The 19405-nt window shown below is 37.5% G+C and overlaps 1 protein-coding gene across 2 annotated transcripts in view; it reads right to left on the bottom strand.

Moving 5' to 3' along the window:
- LOC145689831 (discoidin domain-containing receptor 2-like) overlaps positions 1 to 19405 on the bottom strand; it is a 1126884-nt gene that overhangs the window by 736276 nt on the left and 371203 nt on the right. For both annotated transcript variants that reach the window (XM_081764050.1, XM_081764051.1), the window contains exon 3: positions 9924 to 10532. In XM_081764050.1, the coding sequence (XP_081620176.1) occupies positions 9924 to 10035 (112 nt within the window). In that variant the 5' untranslated portion in view covers positions 10036 to 10532. The remainder of the gene's footprint in view (positions 1 to 9923; positions 10533 to 19405) is intronic.

Genomic DNA, 19405 nt, shown 5'->3' with positions numbered 1-19405 from the left:
CATTTTTCGAATGTGTGTGTTTTCTCGAAGTTGCCTAGTATCCTACCACTTTCTTCATTCCACTAATTTCCCCATCATCATCCATTCGGCCAAAGTTGCCTAAAGGTCTTAAAAATAAATTCAAATAAGCTCACAAGGCAAGGACATATAGTTTACGAGATAATATATCTCTACTGTTAGTTGTCTGAGGCTTCTCGACCCTGGCTTCTTTTTTTTTTTTTTTTTTTTTTTTTACCATTCTGAAACATTGAAATTTGTTTCACCAGTTTCAATACACGAATATACAGTAAATTGCTCATAGGTACGTCGAAGATGAAGACACTAATGTCAAATAATGTTTACACGACAAGGAAAGTTCGATGTAAAGGTGACACTATCCCCAACACTATCGTATACTATCAGCCCACTTGCTTTATAGTGTCTATATATATGTAGAGAGAGAGAGAGAGAGAGAGAGAGAGAGAGAGAGAGAGAGAGAGAGAGAGATGCAAAGATATATAGATAAATAGAGAGATAGATATGTGTGTACACTTTGATTTCATATATTCCAGCCTTTAGGTTTCACAGTGTTAACCCATAACAATCCAAAAAATTCTTTCCATTTTAGCATGTTTAGATTTGTTGCATTTAAAAAAAATAGCTCGGAACCAAATAATTTTATTGAGTAATGGAAAGTATTTGATTGGAATTGTATATGTTACTGCACAGTAAGCTCTACTTAAAGTGCCGTAGTAATGGGAGCTGAACGACACATCGGACGAAAGAATGCTTGGGGCTAGTCTTCACCTCCATGGTTCAAATCTGTTCCCATAACCGCGGGGTGTGTGCTACTATGTGGTGGTTGCCCCGTTTCTGTAACAAACTCATGACAGTACACCCAGATTAGCTAGTGGCTAAAAAAGAGTTGATTTTTGGTTCGCCATTTTGGATTAAAGTTTCTTATATTGTCGTGATCTATTCGCAATCATACAACGTACCTCTTCATACCAAGCCGAGCGGTCTGCGGCGATAGACCATGGCTTGAAGGCCCCGGGTTGAGTCCTGGAAGGGTCATGTGTATGGATTTTAACAGCATTTGTTTTTTCGTATTGTGTCAGGGGGCGAAATCGTACGGGATAAAAGGATTTCAGTCTGAAAAAATTGGAGAGAATATCCTCCCCAGGATACTTTCATGGGAGTAAGGAATTAGTAAAAATATAGGATATACATTTTATAGCAGGTTTTAAAATATGGTTTGGGTATCCTATTTCTTTTCTGTTAATTATGTTCTCCAATGTTCGAATTTTGATCATTCTCATGATATTTTCTGCTTTCAACGGAGTTTCATGAATATTATACCAAATGTTATTTAAACTTATCAAGTTCGGAAGATTTTATATGCCTGTAAGAAACAATTTCTGAAGATAATTCAGGTCCTAATGATTATTATTCACTAGGAAAGGGAAGTATTCCCCTCCTCTCAACATGAAAGCAGAGGACAATTTCGCACTCTGGTCAGATCAAACATTTCCGCGTAACAAAACGAAGGTCCCCCTGTAAAACATCTTCACCTAAAGTGTTATTGTTAGTATCATAAATTTGCTGAAAGCAAACAATTTGAAGGGTTTGTCGATAATATCTTTGCCTTCTTTGTCCTTCGCCTCCAAACGAAGAGGTGAATTTTACAACATGACTGCTGTATAATAAGCGAGCGATTGGTAAAATGGTAAAAATATGTTTTATGTGTATGAGTGTGTGTGTGTGTGTGTGTGTGAGAGAGAGAGAGAGAGAGAGAGAGAGAGAGAGAGAGAAGACAAAATTTTAGTTGCAAGATGACATACTTCAATTGCCGTTTTCGGTTCATATAGCAAAAAGAATACCGCCACCAGAGAATAAAGACAAGTGGGGTCTGTTATCTTACACCATCTCAGCCAGAACTTTCAACTACAGCCTGTAATGAGTGTAGACCTTACCCAGTTTTCAAATTGAATAGATGGTGGTGGTAGTTCGGTTTCTTGACCTTGTAAAAATCTTGCCTGTCTTTGATTTTGTTTGTCATCATTGCAGCCAGAAATAAAAAAAAGAGAATTCCTCAGTTTACAGCAAGGGGAATTGGGGACAAGTTATTAAGGATGATACTCCTGGAAACTCATGTATCACGATTGTTTCATTCAATAGACAGGACACTTTTCTATGAAGGCTTTTCAACATGTTTTCTCCCAAAGGGGATTTTCCTTTTGCAATCTATATGACCACTGGCAATTTCAATCTTGGCCATTCCCGCCAGCGTTTTGATTTTCGAGACACGAGACGAGACGAGACATTTCACGAGACGTCCCGTCTCGTCTCGTGTCTCGTCTCGTTTTCGAGACGGGACAAGTACCCTGTCTCGTCTCGTGTCTCGTCTAAAAGGGGTCTGTCCCGTCTCGTGTCTCGTCTCGTTTACGAGACGAGACGAGACGAGACACGAGAAATGTCTCGTCTTGTGGCAACACTACCCAGCTGTTAAGGTCACATTGACTAACTAGTACTAACATCCAAGTTACCGCACCAATCACTATGATTTCTGCCAACTTGGCTACTGGAGAACTGCTGGATTTTTCCAGAACACTCTTCATCTGGCTACTCCATTTAGACCAATTCGGAAGATGTAAACCCTCTGGTAGTGAACTACCGGCGACATAATCCTAAATTTTATTGTAGACACACAATCCTCTCCACCCGCACATAAGTCTTCATAAAGGTGGTGGTGGAAGAAGCTTTTAGGAGGAAGAAAAATCGATTTTGTGGGACCTCTAATAAACAGCTCAGAAAAAGACTTATAAAATGCTTGGTGCAGAATATTGTACTATACAGGGCAGGAACGTGGTCTTACGCAAAAGTGATGAAAAGCGACTGGAAGTTTTCAAAATGTAGTTTTGGAGAAGAATGGCGCGAATTAGCGGGGTCGAGCTGAAAACGAATGAGAGTGTGTTAGAAATAATGGGGAAGAAGAGAACAATATTAGATATTATGAAGAAGAGGAAAAGAAACTGTTTGGGACATTGGCTAAGAAGAAATTGTATCATGAGGGACGTGCTAGAGATTATATAAAGACGAAGAGGTTAGCTGAAGACCAACGAACATAAAAGCTTCTCAGCTACGGTAAGTAATCTTCCAATAATTTCAGAAAACGTACGATGATGATGATTTTATCTCTATCAAAGAACAGCTCCTTGCCGCTGTGAGAAATCAGAGTGTCATGTATTGAAGAAATATTATTTGACGTGATCGAGTGAATATCTCTGTAATGAGGTCATGACTATTCTTAACTTCTCGCACTAATCCTACTTTTCAATCTGTTCTTTCAGTTTCCGATTTCAAGTTTGAGTATATGCATTTCTCTAGGCCAAGAATTCCACTTCTTCATACAAAACTTGCTATCGAAGGAATATTAAATGACGTTTGTAATCATCTGTGCATGAAGCTATTATTGCTCAGTTCTTGTGTAAATCTTAAAACCTAAGCCCATCACACATGCTGAGGGGACACCTGCCTCACACAGCACTAACTCAAACTACGTATGTCATACGTAAACATTACTCCAGCCAGGCACGTAGCCAGGATTTCGTGAAGGGGGGGGTCCGTGACATTAAATACTGTGGTCATCACAAAAGGGGCTCGATTTTACTGGAACATATATTGGTTCGTTTAGCCAGGATTTCATAACGCGGGGGGGGGGGGGGTGACATGAAATTCTGAAGGCCCAGGAGCTCGATCAATCTAAACTCCTTTACTATCAACATATATTGGTTTGTTAGGACAATAAAATGAGGATATGTTGGCAAGTATTTTAATAACAAACTATGAAGAAACTTCGAGCAAAATAATAATAAAAGAAAAAGTATTGAAAAAGATTTTGCAATATTTACGTCCTTCTCCGGTTTATTCAAATATAACAATTTTCCTTTCGTTATGACCTCAATTATTATAAAAAGCACATACTGAATACTGTCTTGTAAACTATCTTCTAATATAAATAAAATAAAGAGTTTGTTTGTGTGTTTGTCTGTCTGTGTGTCTTTGTGCGGCCTGGGGACCAGACGAGTGGACCGAGAGTTACCAAATTTTGGTCAGGGGTGCCTTGGCCCAGGCCCCAGATCAAGACGAAGCGTTTTTTTCCAATTTCGAAACAATGGTACCTCAGAGGGGCGTTTACCGGAACCGGCTTGGGAACCAGACAAATTGACCAAGAGTTACCAAATTTTAGTCACGAATACCTTGGCCCAGGCCCCAGATCAAGACGAAGCGTTTTTTTCCAATTTCGAAACAATGGTACCTCAGAGGGGCGTTTACCGGAACCGGCTTGGGAACCAGACAAATTGACCAAGAGTTACCAAATTTTAGTCACGAATACCTTGGTCCAGGCTCCAGACCAGAGTTAAACGTTTTTGTCGAAATTCGAATCAGGGGGGTCTCAGGGGGGCGTTTACCGGGACATGTAAAAGTAGTAGGAAGTGGCCTATATTTATTTATTTATTTTATTAACAATCAATCAATTAACAGCTCAGAGGCCATTTTACATTGAATATCCAACTACATTAACAATGGAAAGGATTTGGGAAGGTATCGACCAGGGCCTGTTTAGTAGGTGCCATCCTGGCATTTGCCTGGTAGGACAGAGGGAAACCCTGGAAAACCTCAGTCAGGATGGTAGGCAGCGGGATTCGTAGCCACGACCTCTCGAATGCGAAGCCAACGCTCTAAAACTTGAGCTATTAGTGTCGAATTCATATTTTCGCGGTCGCTGAAATCAATGTGAAACTCCAGTCGCATTAACTTTCAAATTCATGATATTCGGCTCCGGGCCGGGGGTCACCGGAAGGGGGTGAGATACCAAGACATATAAAAGTAATCCAAAATGACCGATATTAGTGTCAAATCCATAGTTTTCGAGGTCGCAGGAATCAACGATGACACTTCCATTAGCGATGATTTGCAAGAATGCGGGCCGGGAGTCAGCGGGGAGTGGTAGTGGATACCGAGACATGTAAACAATAGCCCAAAATGACCGATATTAGTATCAAATCCGTAGTTTTCGCGGTCGCTGAGATCAATGGTGATACTCCCACAGGCGTTGACTTCCAAATACAGCCCCTGTGCGAAGCATGTGTATATTCAACTAGTTTTAAAATATATGCGTTCCTTTCTCTGTTGAATCAAATGCTAACAGAACTTTCTTTCAACATAATTTTTTGTTTTTATTATTCCGTCAACTACTGTCGGTTCCAAATGACAGGTTAAAGGAGCAACAGAAAATTGTCCTTGAAATAACATGTTTGATACTGCAAGGATGCGATGACGAAAAGTTATAATTAAAAATGTCCACGCTGTTACACAACGGCACTTATGCTTTCGAAAGCTTGAAATCTCCCTGAATAGTAGCAGGAATTCTGAGAATTCCATAACTTTTCTTGAAATTTCAAATTCCCTGACTCTTCCAGAATACCTCGCTTACCTCGCCACCATATTGCAAGTAATACAAATCTCCTCATAAGAAAGAGTAAGCAAAAGCTTCCTGTGGTTTTCTTTTTAATTTTTAACGCTGATCCTTCTTTTTGTCATTTCATTTTGTTTTATCCTTCCTTAATTTTTTCATTTCTGGTCTCGAAGGGGGGGTCCGGACCCCCCGGACCCCCCTTGGCTACGTGCCTGCTCCAGCGCAGAGTCCATGGGGAGTATGATTGGTCGCGTACCTGTTCTTTGGACATTTGTCCTCATGTTATCGATTGGTTGTCATGTTAAAGATAAACGTTTAAAATGGACATACTTATATAAGTTCCTTTCACTGCGTATTCCGTAATGAACTCCAATGAACTCTGCCATAGCCGAGTCCAAGCTCGTGTTCAGAATGGAAGGGGAACTCATTCTTGAGGACTATTCCACTCACAAACAGGGTATGTAGAAGTTATATTTTGATGGTGTCTAAGGCTGCAACAAAAGTTTGGTTATAATAAAGGCGCTGTGGTAGTAATCTCCTGATGTTACTATCATCTCAAAAGAACTACAAATTACTTATTTAATGATTTGTAATTAACAGATTAATTATTCAGGCAGTTTCTGATACACAGATTTCAGTCAGTCAGCAATAGAAGATGTAGAAAAGCGAACTGAATCTGTTGGAGGCGAATAAAGACACAACTCATGACAGGTCTTAGTGCCAATTACAAAAGGGGCCCATAGAGTCTACAAGTATGTCTTGTAGTGTCTTAGACCTCCTAACCAATATGCCAACTTCGGGCGTTTTGACGACCAGGAGAAACTGAAGTTGGCAGTGGTTCTGACGACGAGACCCTCAACTATCTTATTATGGAAACCAGATCTACCAGTGATCACCGGTGGCTGCTAGCTAAATGAAGGCGCCGAACTGATGCGAGGATGTTCTGGCGGATGGCTGGCGATTCTCAAAATACTATGTGCTGCAATGAGGACAAGAAAATCTGGAAATGTTGCTCCACGTACTACTTATACGCAGGGAGAATCGTTGAAGAAAGTGTTGTCCTGCTGAGGGGCAGAAGAACCTGAAGGTGTACAATATGCTACTTCAATGACAAGGGAACCTTGAATAGTTAATAACCTTGCATGTGTATGGTGTAGCTTCTACCAATAAGAACTTACCTAAAAATCCCTGATCTCTTACATAGAGAAACAATTTCGATTACGAAGCACTGGCTCTAATCAACTTCTACTGCTTGAGAAACAATTGCTTATGGTAGACCCAACTCCGATAACCTGAAAATACAAGCAGTAGGACTTGCAAGTTTCTGCTCTTCGTTGTTCCATCGGACGGACGGACAGACATTTTTTTGTTTCCCTGACGAACGAACACACGGACAGATTGATAACTGAGTTTTGGTTGGTAAACCAAAGTTCTTAATAATAATAGTATTTTCTTTTTGTATTTGAGTTTAGTGTCCCGATCAGCAGAGAGGTTATTTGGGATGCGGACGGTGGCTCAGTGGTAGAGCGTTCGTTTCTGGTCCATGTGATCCTTGGTTCGATCCCAACTCGCTCCAAGTGAGCTTTGTTGTGAACAAACACCGTGTACGTGGGTTTTTCCGCGACTCCCCTATTTCGTCCTAGTTCTTCATTCTACCATTGCATTCATTTTTCATCATCACTGTCTCCTTTACCGTGGGACACAAAACTTACTTCATTTCATTTAAAATAGGGACCTACAGTTTAACGTGAGATCCGATCCAACGGGTCTGTGAGTTCCTAGACCCCAGGTCTCCAACTTCCACGCTATCCACATAGCTACCATGGAGATCAATAATAATAATAATAATAATAATAATAATAATAATAATAATAATAATAATAATAATAATAATAATAATAATAATAATAATAATAATAATAATAATAATAATAGTAATAATAAATAGTGATTGAAGTGGAAAATCTCCTTCAACTGACCTGAATTTATGTTTTGTTAATGTCTCATTATGTCGGGAATGGTGAACGAGAAACGATGAGGGCTGGAAGCTCAGGTAATTTGTAATCCAGCTCTCTTCTACTTCAAGAGACACTTATACTGAAGACAAACGAACACACTGTGGTTGTTTGCATTCTCTTTCGTTTCAAAACAGTTTTACAATGATCTACCAACCTGAATAAGTCCCCTCTAAACAAAATACGCATTTATGTGCTTGCAATTCAAACCAGCAGTAACTCAATATTAATCCATTATGGCTGAATCCGCGTTTACTGAATATGTGAGGAAAATATTTAATAATCATTGATGCGTGTGTGTTTTCAAGTAAATAATTCATCTGGAATAAATATATTAATTTCCATACTAAAACTCTCTCACTAATTATGATGGTGCCGATACAACAATCAATACTGGAAATGACATACGAGTTAATAAGTTTATAAATATCTAATTGGGTTAGCAATACTTTCAACAATGGATTACATTTTTTTTTTCAATTATACTTTCCTAGTAAACTCTCTATTTGCTCTATTTGCTATTGCTATCTCTCTATTTGCTATTTACTTTTTGACGCACAAAAACAGATAGTATAGAGAGAATTTAGATTTAATATCAAATTAATATGTACTCATACAGATCAGTTATTGGAAACGCACTGATGTTAATCCTCGTAAGATTCTTTTTTTTTTTATCTGTTTTCCGCAAACGATTATGCATATTTTCGACGGTAGTTGTAATGGTACGTTTTAGATGTGCTGATAAGAAGACTAGTTTAGACCTTTTTTTGTATTGAGGTCTGTTATAGGCCAGCTCTAGTCTATAGGAGGTCTAATCTGGCTTTTTCTTCTAAAGGTTTACTACTTTAGACCAATTGTTAACTAGCTTATATTTATGTACTTTACACTATCTTCTCAAAGGGTATAAGGACTGACAGAAGCGGATTTCCAACCACGTAAAGCATCCTGCCAGTGGTTCATTCAACAGACCACTACCACGGGCGTCTCTGGCGGGGGGACGAGGGGGACGCGTCCCCCCAATATTTTGAAGTACAAAATATTCAATATTTTATTATAATTTAATTTATTTACTAATGACAGAATATCATATAAATAATAACAATTATATTTATTTGGAATATAATATTCAGGCTGTGAAACGATTGTAATCCAGTTCTTGATATACCTTAGGGGGTCCGTGAAGGTAAGCAGAAAGGTAACAAATAGAATCGAAGTTAATAATAAGGTTGGGCTAGGTAGTACCATTTAAATCACTTTCTTTGATGCCCCCCCTTCCCAATTTTACATGACAGAGACGCCAGTGCCACTACCATCATGTTGTTTCAAGCATCAGTACCGTTCACTAACGAGGCCACGTTTGGAAGGGATGTTATCGTCAACTGCATAACACACACACGTGGGCAGATGCATATCCCCATGGTACGGTTGCCATTCATCGCCAACACCAACTTGAACTCGACGTATGGCGTGGTATTGTCTATGATCAATTGATCGGCCCATACACGCTATCCAAAAAATTGAATCGAGCACTATTGGACCTTCCTCCAGGATACACTGCCCGAATTACTGGATCGTGCCTGGTAGTCCAGTGTATTGGATACACTGGACTTTTATCTGTTGTATGTATGCTGTTCCTGTCAACGATGTCAACGACTTGGAACAGTGTATCCAGAACGTCTATGGAACTGTTCGCCATGGCCCAGGTATCTAGCAACGGGTTTGAAAATCCATGATCCGACATTGCCATGCATACGTTGCTGTCCCTGGCGAACACTTTGAGCATTTCCTGTGATGTGTCCGACGAACGTACATTTGAGTCTCTCTGCACGTCCACATCTACCGCTTCGAACTTACTATTCCCACGCTCTCGGTCCTTGCTAACTATGCCAATATACAAAATATGCTATATTTTCATAGGACCATTTTTTTATTCTAGTTATTTCGAACACTAGAAACCGTGGAGTAGCGGTACATATCGACGTAATAGAAATCACATTGACCATTCAAAAATTCATATTTAAACAATGTGCAAGGAATTTCCTTACAGGACAGTACATAACTCTGAAACATTTTTCTCTAACAGAATTCCCATTAGATTTTGTTTTAAATTTAGTATTAAGGACTACTTTAGATTAGCTGGTAAAAGATCTACATTAAATTTGTTTGTGGTAATGTTTACCTTGAATCATGTAACAGACAACGTTAATTTGTTTAATTGATTTTTACTTTACTCTTTTTTCCCCCTTAAATATCTACTTTAATCCTTGTGATAGAAAATATAATATAAATTTGTTTTATTCACTTCAACTTCAATATTTCTCTAAAATACTACTTTAGACCAACTGGTTTATGTATTGACAGTAAAATTGTAAAATAAAATTACAAGGTAACACATGAACATTAATGATTAAATATAATATTGAATAATATGATCAAAATGAAGTACTTACGTGTCTCAGTGTCCGTGGCTAGTGCCGCGAAGGATTCTGATGCCACCACAATGCAACACGCTAGAGTCAGAATCACTCGGTAACACCAGAAGAATCTGTCACACATCATCATCTTTATATCAACGCACACACGCACACACACCGCTTTCGTATCTCAATCACACGGAACGAGAATCGAATCTTGGTGAGGTCAAAAGGAGTAGCCGAGCACAGTGACGCTCAACAACAATACGTCAGTGCTAGCTCGCTTTTACCTCAGAGGTCATACAACGCGCTTCGAATGTGGGACTCTTAACGTTTTCATAATAGAAATGATCCTCATACTGGTAATACTGAATCACATTTAGAGTACTAATCACGAAATGATCTTCGCATATACTAATAACGACTGTTGACAAAAGCACTATATTGCCACTGCATATTAGGGAATCACTAAGGTTAATGATGGTTTATATTAGTTTCAATAGAAGTGGCCATGAAACTATTCACTAATAGTCACTAGTCATCAGTTTTCAACACTAATTTTAGAATTCACATATTAATAGACCTTCGAGTAAGTTCGTTGAATAATTTAGATGTTTATTAGGCCATCTTGCGGACCACAGAAACCTGAAAAGAATAAAAAGAACATTTTGGTTAATATATTTAGATACAAAGGAACAAACAGGTTGGTGCAGACAAATAAAATGCGTTCACAGATATACCAAAATTATAAGAGGCTACCGGACAATTATTATATTGAGGAAAATATATGAATTAAGTACTAAACATATAGGAATATATGAATTAAAACATATATGAAAAAGATATGAATTAAGTAAAAAAATATATGAATAAAAAAGGGCCACGGTGGACCCGTGGTAGAGAGTTCATTTCTGGTGCGTTGAGTCCCTGGTCCGATCTCAGATTGCGCCAAGTGGGTTTTGTGGTGAACAAATACCATGTGCCAGAGTTTTCTCGGGATTCTTTCCTTCCCTCGCACTTTCTTCCTTTGACAAGTTCACCTTTCCGTTCAATATTATCATCATCGTCTCCTTTAGCACAAGAGCAAACGTTAAACTTGTAACGGGCCATTTTGACATATGGTCCTTACCAAGGATGTTATAAATAGAGGATATGCCCATATGTATCTTCATTGTATTAAATCGGTGAAGCCAAAAAGCAACCGAGCATCGGCACGTCTGATTGGCTACTGTCGTTTCTGCCATCCTGTGATTGGCTACTCTCGTTTCTGTCATCCTGTGATTGGCTACTTTCCTTTCCGCCATGATTGTTGCCTCAAAACATTGTGATCCTATTGGGCGTAGTGGGCAGAGTAGAGGTGGCGATACTGTGACGTAAGGCTTCAAGATTTTGTTGTAAGGGCAGATCCTCTATTTTATAAGATCCTTGGTCCTTACATTATACTTATGCTTTAATGTAAATTCAATTTGTCAACACCTACAGTAGTTGCGTATTTGAGAATTCAAATAGTTTGCTTATTTTATCTATTTCATCGTCATTTGAAAGATTATTTATATCTAGGTGTGCAATTCGTTAGAAATATTAAATATCCAGATTTGGAATGACGAATCACACAATTAAAATGTGATTTCCAATTATGTATTTATCAAATTTATATAACAAAACAATTATAACTTTTACTATTGTAATCCTATGAAAATTCCATTTTAATGAAACCCTTACTCTTTATGAGAAAGTCTGTTAGAAGAAGAACAAAACGTTGTTCATACAGAATATACGAACATGGTGTTCTAATTTTATGACAAGCTCCTACTGGTGACGTAAGTCCGGGAAAATGGTGCAGATCAGGGAAACTCAGGGAAAAGGACTGGAAATCTATTTTTTCTAACATTAATTGTGTACCAATTTCAGCTTAGCCAACCATTAATGGTCTCAGTATGGGCCATTACTCAAATTTTTATGGGAAGTAATATGGAATGTACACTCATGTCCAAAATTATTGTCGCATGTTTATAAATATGTTGTAGTAGGAATATAATTTGATAACGAATTCGCCCGATATTTCTTACAATGTTAGTATGTGCATAATCCTCAAAAACATGTATGTGGCAAATTTCATGTCAAAAGAGCAGTAAATAAGAACAATAAAACGAAAATAAATCTTTCTTGTCCATTTAGCAACATTTTATTTTACTCATTCTAATTTTCGTATTAATAATTCTTTTCTTATGATATTTATCACAAATACACATTTCCCGATTATACACATAGTATCAGTATTAAAAGTACACTGCAAAGTCATTATCAAATTATATTCTTACAAAAAGACAGTTATAGATATGCGACAATCACTTTGGACATGAGTGTACATATGAGCAATTAATTACTATTTGTCTCTATAGAATAAATGTTCTCATATATAAATATTCGCCGTTATTTATTCCTTATTTATATGTAAACATCATCCTACACCTGTCGTGAAAGTCAGGGAATTTTCTGCCAACGATCAGGGGAAATAAGGGAGAAGTCAGGGAAATATATTTCTCTACTACCTGTATAAAGTTACTGTCAAGAAGTTTTAAATAGCTACGTTTCTGTGACTTCAAAACATGTAATTGCTATAACATTGTATAATATACGTAAATACAGGGATTATGCTTGTTATTTATATCCCATAGTTAATAATATACATATTTAAGTATATACAATAGTATATGAGTTAAACGCACGTATCTTTGTTTCGATTACAATAGTGGATGGTAAAGATATGTTTGGTCTTGAAGCTAATGCGTATTAAAACACCAGGGTTAATTGTAATTGAGGGGAGCCAAAACTAGATAAAAGAATGAAAATTTAGAGGGGAAATGATAATGATTAAAAATTAAATGATTGAATTTACAATCCTCCACTAAATCAACCACGATCTCCCGTGAATAGTTATAATCACGTCCATTAGAGAAGATAGGATGAGGTAATTTAAATGCATTGTTCCTAGTTTCAGATCAAATTGTAAAATAATTTTAGACAGAAAATAAAATTAGTTGAAATATGTGTTGTGTCCCCCCAAAATTACTCGTGACGCTCTGTGAGTCATGCTACCCCGTCTGGACACTCTTGTGCCGAGGCATACGTCAATCAAACTAGAATTCACTTATATGGCGCTCGTGGACGTAATTAGAATTAATTATCTTCGTAATAGGATTGTTGTAATTGTTTTCCTCATTAACATACTAAAAGATTTTACCTGATCAGACTTGTGCTAGAGCACTAGCTGGGGAAAATGATAGACAAAATACAGCTTCATTTGGTTTTTGCCTAACTTTGAAGAAAGCGGCTAATTTTAGCAAGAAACAAACTAGACCAACCTGAAATACGAGAAATTTTCTATCGTGCAGTGTTTTTAGATTTGCTTAAGATTAGAATGAGTTAGAATGAGCACCGACTGCAAGAGTGAGAGAGTGTTTGGATGGAATGAGAAGCGGACTGGTTGGGATAATGGTTAACTCATCGGCACGTTATGCCGGAGATACCAGCTTCGAATCCCGATTCAATCAAATCCCTGTTTCATTCTTTGTAAGTTATAGAATGAGCAGTATTTGAGATATTTCTAGACTTAACAAACAGACAAATATTCTCCCTCCCTCTTTTCGAACCACCTTTACTACTAAAAGACTAAAACAATATTTTGTGTTCCGCTATTTTTTATTTTTCTTTCTGTAATAAAGAAAACACAAATGTTACTTAAGTCATTTCAAAATATACATCTATCGTCCTGTCACAGGCAATCTGGGCCATGAAAATAGACAATCAACCGACTGCATCTCCTTCTCAACAGCATGGATATACCTGGATATCAGTGATCATCAATCCGTCGATCGCGTGCTACTAGTAGCTCGTGGGGACATTTTCGGTAGATCGCGTTAACGCTCGGGCTGGCTAGTCTTGATTCCTCCACTGAGCTGAAGCTAACGACAGGGGGCACTGACGACGACAACTGTTTGTCCCGCGCAGCTGCCACTGTCAGCCCCATCTCACAGTTGATTGTATACACGTGGGGATGTGCAAGTTGTTTTTCGTGTGTATATTAGACATTTGCTAAATGTTGTGTTTTTCGTGTGTATATTAGACATTTGCTAAACGTTATGTTTTTCGTGTGTATATTAGACATTTGCTAAACGTTATGTTTTTCGTGTGTATATTAGACATTTGCTAAACGTTATGTTTTTCGTGTGTATATTATACACTTGCTAAACGTTATGTTTTTCGTGTGTATATTAGACATTTGCTAAACGTTATGTTTTTCGTATGTATATTAGACATTTCCTAACGTTATGCTTTTCGTATGTATATTAGACATTTGCTAAACGTTATGTTTTTCGTATATATATTAGACATTTGCTAAACGTTATGTTTTTCGTGTGTATATTAGACATTTGCTAAACGTTATGTTTTTCGTGTGTATATTAGACATTTGCTAACTTGGATACTTTGATTTCATATTTACTGAAAATGCAATTTTATAGGCAATAAAGAAATGTAGTTTTTTTTTTAAAAAAAAAGTTAGTGTTCTTTTAGTTGGTAGTTTACAGAAGAATTTAAATACGGTGCGGTACCTCAGAAGTTTCATAAATTTGACGACTATTGTTGGATATCATAGCACTGATGGTCACACTCGAATAAATACCGTAATGGTACATTTGGAATTTAGTGTATAGAGTTTATTTGCATCTATCAATCATCTGCAGTGCCACATTTCATAGTTATTTAGAGGCGAGTTTACAGCACGGGAGAGGAAAAAGCGCTGTTGGTGCATTGACAGTTATACTGAGCAATTGAGGGGTATAGTGCAACAGTAGTCTAACCCACATTTTTAAAAATAGAGAAAAATCAAGTTAAACTTAAACACATGTGTTTTTTGTACAATATAACAAAAGCAAGCACAAATGGTTGAATGTGTCATACATTGTACGTACATATATTGTACAAAAAAACCACATGTGTTTAAGTTTAACTTGATTTTTTCTCCATTTTCAAAAATGTTGGTTAGACCACTGTTGCGCTAACCCCCTCAATTACTCTCACTTTGACGCGAGTCATTGCCCTTCTTATTGGCTAATAAAGTTGAAACCTTCTGGGATGCGACAATTGTACCTTTCAGTTGGGTGGAGCATCATCCCACTACCATTGAAACAAGTTGAAACTGCCAACGCTAATAGAAATTCAGTAAGATCATCGTCCAGTAAAAATTCGATGTTACTCATGATTTAGATAAGGTAAACGAAAGTGGTGACAAATTCCTGCAATTAATAGAAGTAAACAACAAACAGTTCGACTATTACCAACAAAGTTTGCGAGAAACATGTTGTAAGAAAGTTTCTTAACAAGAGTTTGCCACATCAAGATAGGGCATGCAGCTATTAGTGATCAACGTCTACACTGGCCCATAAGGTCACCGGATCTCTCGTCTCTTGTGATTTTTGCTTCATAGGATGTTTTGAGACTGTCTACAAACTACATTTTCCCAACGATCTGTTTACGGCTTCATTACCAAAAGTGGCTTTGAACTAGCATCTCTAAATGTCCTCGTCATGCTATTAATGTGACATCATGCCCACTCAACCTCACAGTCAAAACATCATTTTGACATCACGCTCAGAACATTCCATCAACATCAAGCTCGCTCAACCCCACGCACACAACATCACACTTACTCATCTCACACTCTTCCCAGTGGGAGCTCACTTTGAGCCGTAGGTTCAAGTCTCATATAGCCTTGCTTCTGCAAAGGACGCTAAACTTAAAATCAAATCGACCCCACACCACATCGACACCCCGCTCACTCAAACTCACGCTTACAACTTTTTGACGTCACGCTGACTCGATCTCACGCTCACAGCATCTCTTCGACTTCAAGCTTACACATTTCTTCGGCATCACGCTCACTTAATCTCGCACTTACATTTATCGATATCACACTCATTCAACCTCATGCTTCGAACATCATTTTGGCATCACTCTCATCCGACTTCATTCTCACGATATCACTTTGATATCACACTCACATGTCTTCGATATCACGCTCACTTCATCTCACACTCACATCATTTCAACATCGCATTCATTCACCCCACGCTACGAACATCATTTTGACCTCATACTCACTTCATGAATTTGAGGCTGAACTCGAGTAAGCGTGAGTTCCAAATTCTTGAACGACTTTGTTAGTTATACAAACTCGTGAGCATCTGTACATACATTCACTTGTACACCTCATTCAATATTCTTCCGATATAAGGCATTCCGACTTCGTACAACGTTAAGGAGCTAGAAGAACCTTCACATAGAGAAGAACGAGATGCATTGTTCATTGTACCTGTAATATGGGTTGCTGAACCAAAACACGTAGCTTTTAAATAGTGTGTTGTATTATAGAGAATACGACCGTGGTGGTTCATTTTCAAGCAAGACATGCTATCCACTGCACTTGAGCTTAAGAATGTGAACGACAAACTTGAGTTGGTGCAAGTTTTTAATGGCTACTTATGAAGTAAAAAAAGAGTTAAAAGGCTAGAGAAGTTAGGATAGAATCTATGGAACTAGACAGTCGCTCTCTTTCTCTAGTACGTCTTACTCTCTCAATTCAACCTGACCCGTTTTAGTTCGTTTGTTCCATTCGGGAAAAAAACGGGAAGAATTTTTTTTTAACGTGTGCGAAAGAAAAGCGTTAGAAGATACGATTGTGGCTGGTTCACAACGATGCCAAATTAAACGAAGAAAGCCTCCGAATCGACCTCAATTGGTACCGCAATGGTTGCTATAACTACCACAGACAGTCGCCTGCTCTGCTGTGGGCGCACTGGGCCTCACGAACATGTTAGCAAACACCAAAAACTCTCTCTCCATGTACACACACACACGTATATGTAAACCCTCTCCATGAGGAAGAAAATTCCCAACAAGCAGATGTTACCTGAGGGAATCGTGGGGTGAGAAGTTGAATATAGCGGTGCAGAAACTGCAAAAGTTTGGAGAACAGATACGTGTAAAAATAAAATAACAAAATTACTTACTAGTAAAAATAATCTTATTGGTGGAGTGTTCCAAATTTATTCTTTATTTTACACTCCGTCGGTCGTCCCTCTACACATACAGAGAACTAAATTATATATTAGAGGAGCTTAATTTTAGCTACAGTTCTAATTTTAGGGGAATGAACGTGGGCAAATGGAATGATTTAAGGACAATCTGGACAATACAAGAAAGTAGTCATGAAAAAAACAGAAACCCAGACAATGTTGAAACTGTTAGGGCCTATCAGGTTGCAATGATGTGAACAGATTTTGGCGGAGATGGCTGAAGTTCAGCCCAAATGTAGAAGACTATATAGATTATATACTCCAAAAGCAAATTATCCTAAAATGTATGGAACATAGTCAAAAAAAAAAAAGCACGAAACATTAATATTAATGTCAATGGAAAATCAATGTAAAACAAATAATTCCTCCACTTACGTCAAAAACTAAAAAGAGGTAGATTGGTGAAATTCAGCTTATATATATTTGGAATCTCCAGGCTCGATTTAGCACGCAATGCGATTTTTGACCTGATCACGTGACACAATCTGGTCCTTATGGCAAACCAGATAGGACACATCTTCTTCTTCGAATCGTACTTAAACAAGGGTCCGTACAATCAAATGACTACAACTTACTGCTGACCTTCTGATGCTTATACGAATGCAATTCAAAAATATATGAACGATTCAATTTGTGATAGATAGATACATATGAGCGGCTCGGGCGAATATAATGATGTCATATAACTCTCACTGTTCACTTTAAGAAATAGTTCTGCTGTTCTAGAAGACTCCACTTAACAGCTGCTTCATAATTGACTCACCGGATGAGGTAAAATGAAAGAACGAAAGAAAGATAGGCAATTAATTGTCTTCGTATTAGATTTCAGGATTTAGATTTCTGGGCTTTCGGCATCTATGGCCATGTTAGCCCGGCACGTATGAGGGTTGACGTCCCCCGGCGAGCACACTATCAAGGAAAAGTGAAGGAAGAAAAGATTGGGGAAGGAATGAAGTTGCCTGGGACCTATAAGTTAGGTACTACCCCGGCATTTGTCTGGTGTGAATGAGGAAAACCCAGGAAAACCTCATTCAGGGTGGCTGACGTGAAAAATCTTTTTACATTTTTTCGACCGAGTGCCGTTGTATTCTCATAATGTAAGTTTATTGTGGCTAAACCGTCGTTAAGCCAGGGTACTCTCTGCTCTAAATTATTTAGTCACATGTGATTAACCTAGTCAACTACTACGGGCTAATCAGAGATTCTGAATATAGCCATACGTCAGTCAAACTTTTAGTTTGGAGCTAATCATATGGCAAAATGACTTTGCATAAGGTCCAACATGTTTTCTAGATTAAATCTTAGTCAATTTAGTAACCTTTACCATTCTTAAAATCATCATTATAACATAATTAAATTCGATTATGTCATTTTCAAAGAAGGATGCCCCCCCCCCCCGTGCACACACCAAAAAAAAATCTTATGGGCACAACCTGCGCTCTAAAAGCCACCTGTAGGTATAGTAATTACCCTAGTTTCATAACGTTAAACGAAAATCCGTTATTTCCTAATGTAATATTTACGATTCTTGCAGTACAATATTTTCAATGGCACTTTTAATGGCGTTTTCTCATTGTGTTTTATCCAGGAACCTACCACATATATTTTTTCCTCGTACCGTATTCTTTTTTCCATATTTCTCCCTATATTTCTTCCTTGTTCATATTTTACGTTTTTTTTCTCTCTATTTGATTTAATGTTATCCACTATAATTGAAAGTGCGTAGTAGGGAGAGCTTTAACATTAGTTATACGAATAGAACGTTTGTAACTCTAACATTTAAGTTATCATTTCAATGGCCTGATAACCCTGAAAGAGAACCTTTACTTCCGATTTCACTTATCTTTTGCTTTTGTTTAGTTTTCTTACACACGAGTTTATATATCATTAGAAAAACAAGGGAGGGAGAGTTTAGTTAAATGAATATAAAAATACGAGAGAAAAATTTAGGGAGAAAAATATTTTAAACGCATTCGTTTTTATTTTTTCTTCAGCTTATCGCTGAGTCAGACGTAATCAAAGCTCTATTTCTTTATGTATGTGTATACACGAAAAAAAAGTTTTTAAAAAAAAAAATAAAAGGAAGTAAATACTCAAAGCATTTATGTGTGTTAAAAATTTTATTAATGCTTCCTGTATGTTTCAAAAATTAGAGAAAACAATCTCTCTTGTTGAGTGTGTGTGTGTATGTATGTGTTTCATATCTACTGTACCATTTAATTATTCAAAAGGCTACTTCCCTGCCTCTGCATTTTGAAAAAAAAAATAAAAAAAGAAAGAAAATTGTTTCATATTATTAAAAGCAACGTAAATATATATACGTTATTCAAATTTTACATTTTTATATATTACAACATGATTGTTCTTATTTATATATTCTAG

The sequence above is a fragment of the Thermobia domestica genome, chromosome 7 (genome assembly GCF_964235325.1).
Source record: "Thermobia domestica chromosome 7, izTheDome1.hap1.1, whole genome shotgun sequence".
In the NCBI taxonomy this organism is placed as follows: Eukaryota; Metazoa; Arthropoda; class Insecta; order Zygentoma; family Lepismatidae; genus Thermobia; species Thermobia domestica.
This window is presented reverse-complemented; position numbering and strand designations above follow the sequence as displayed.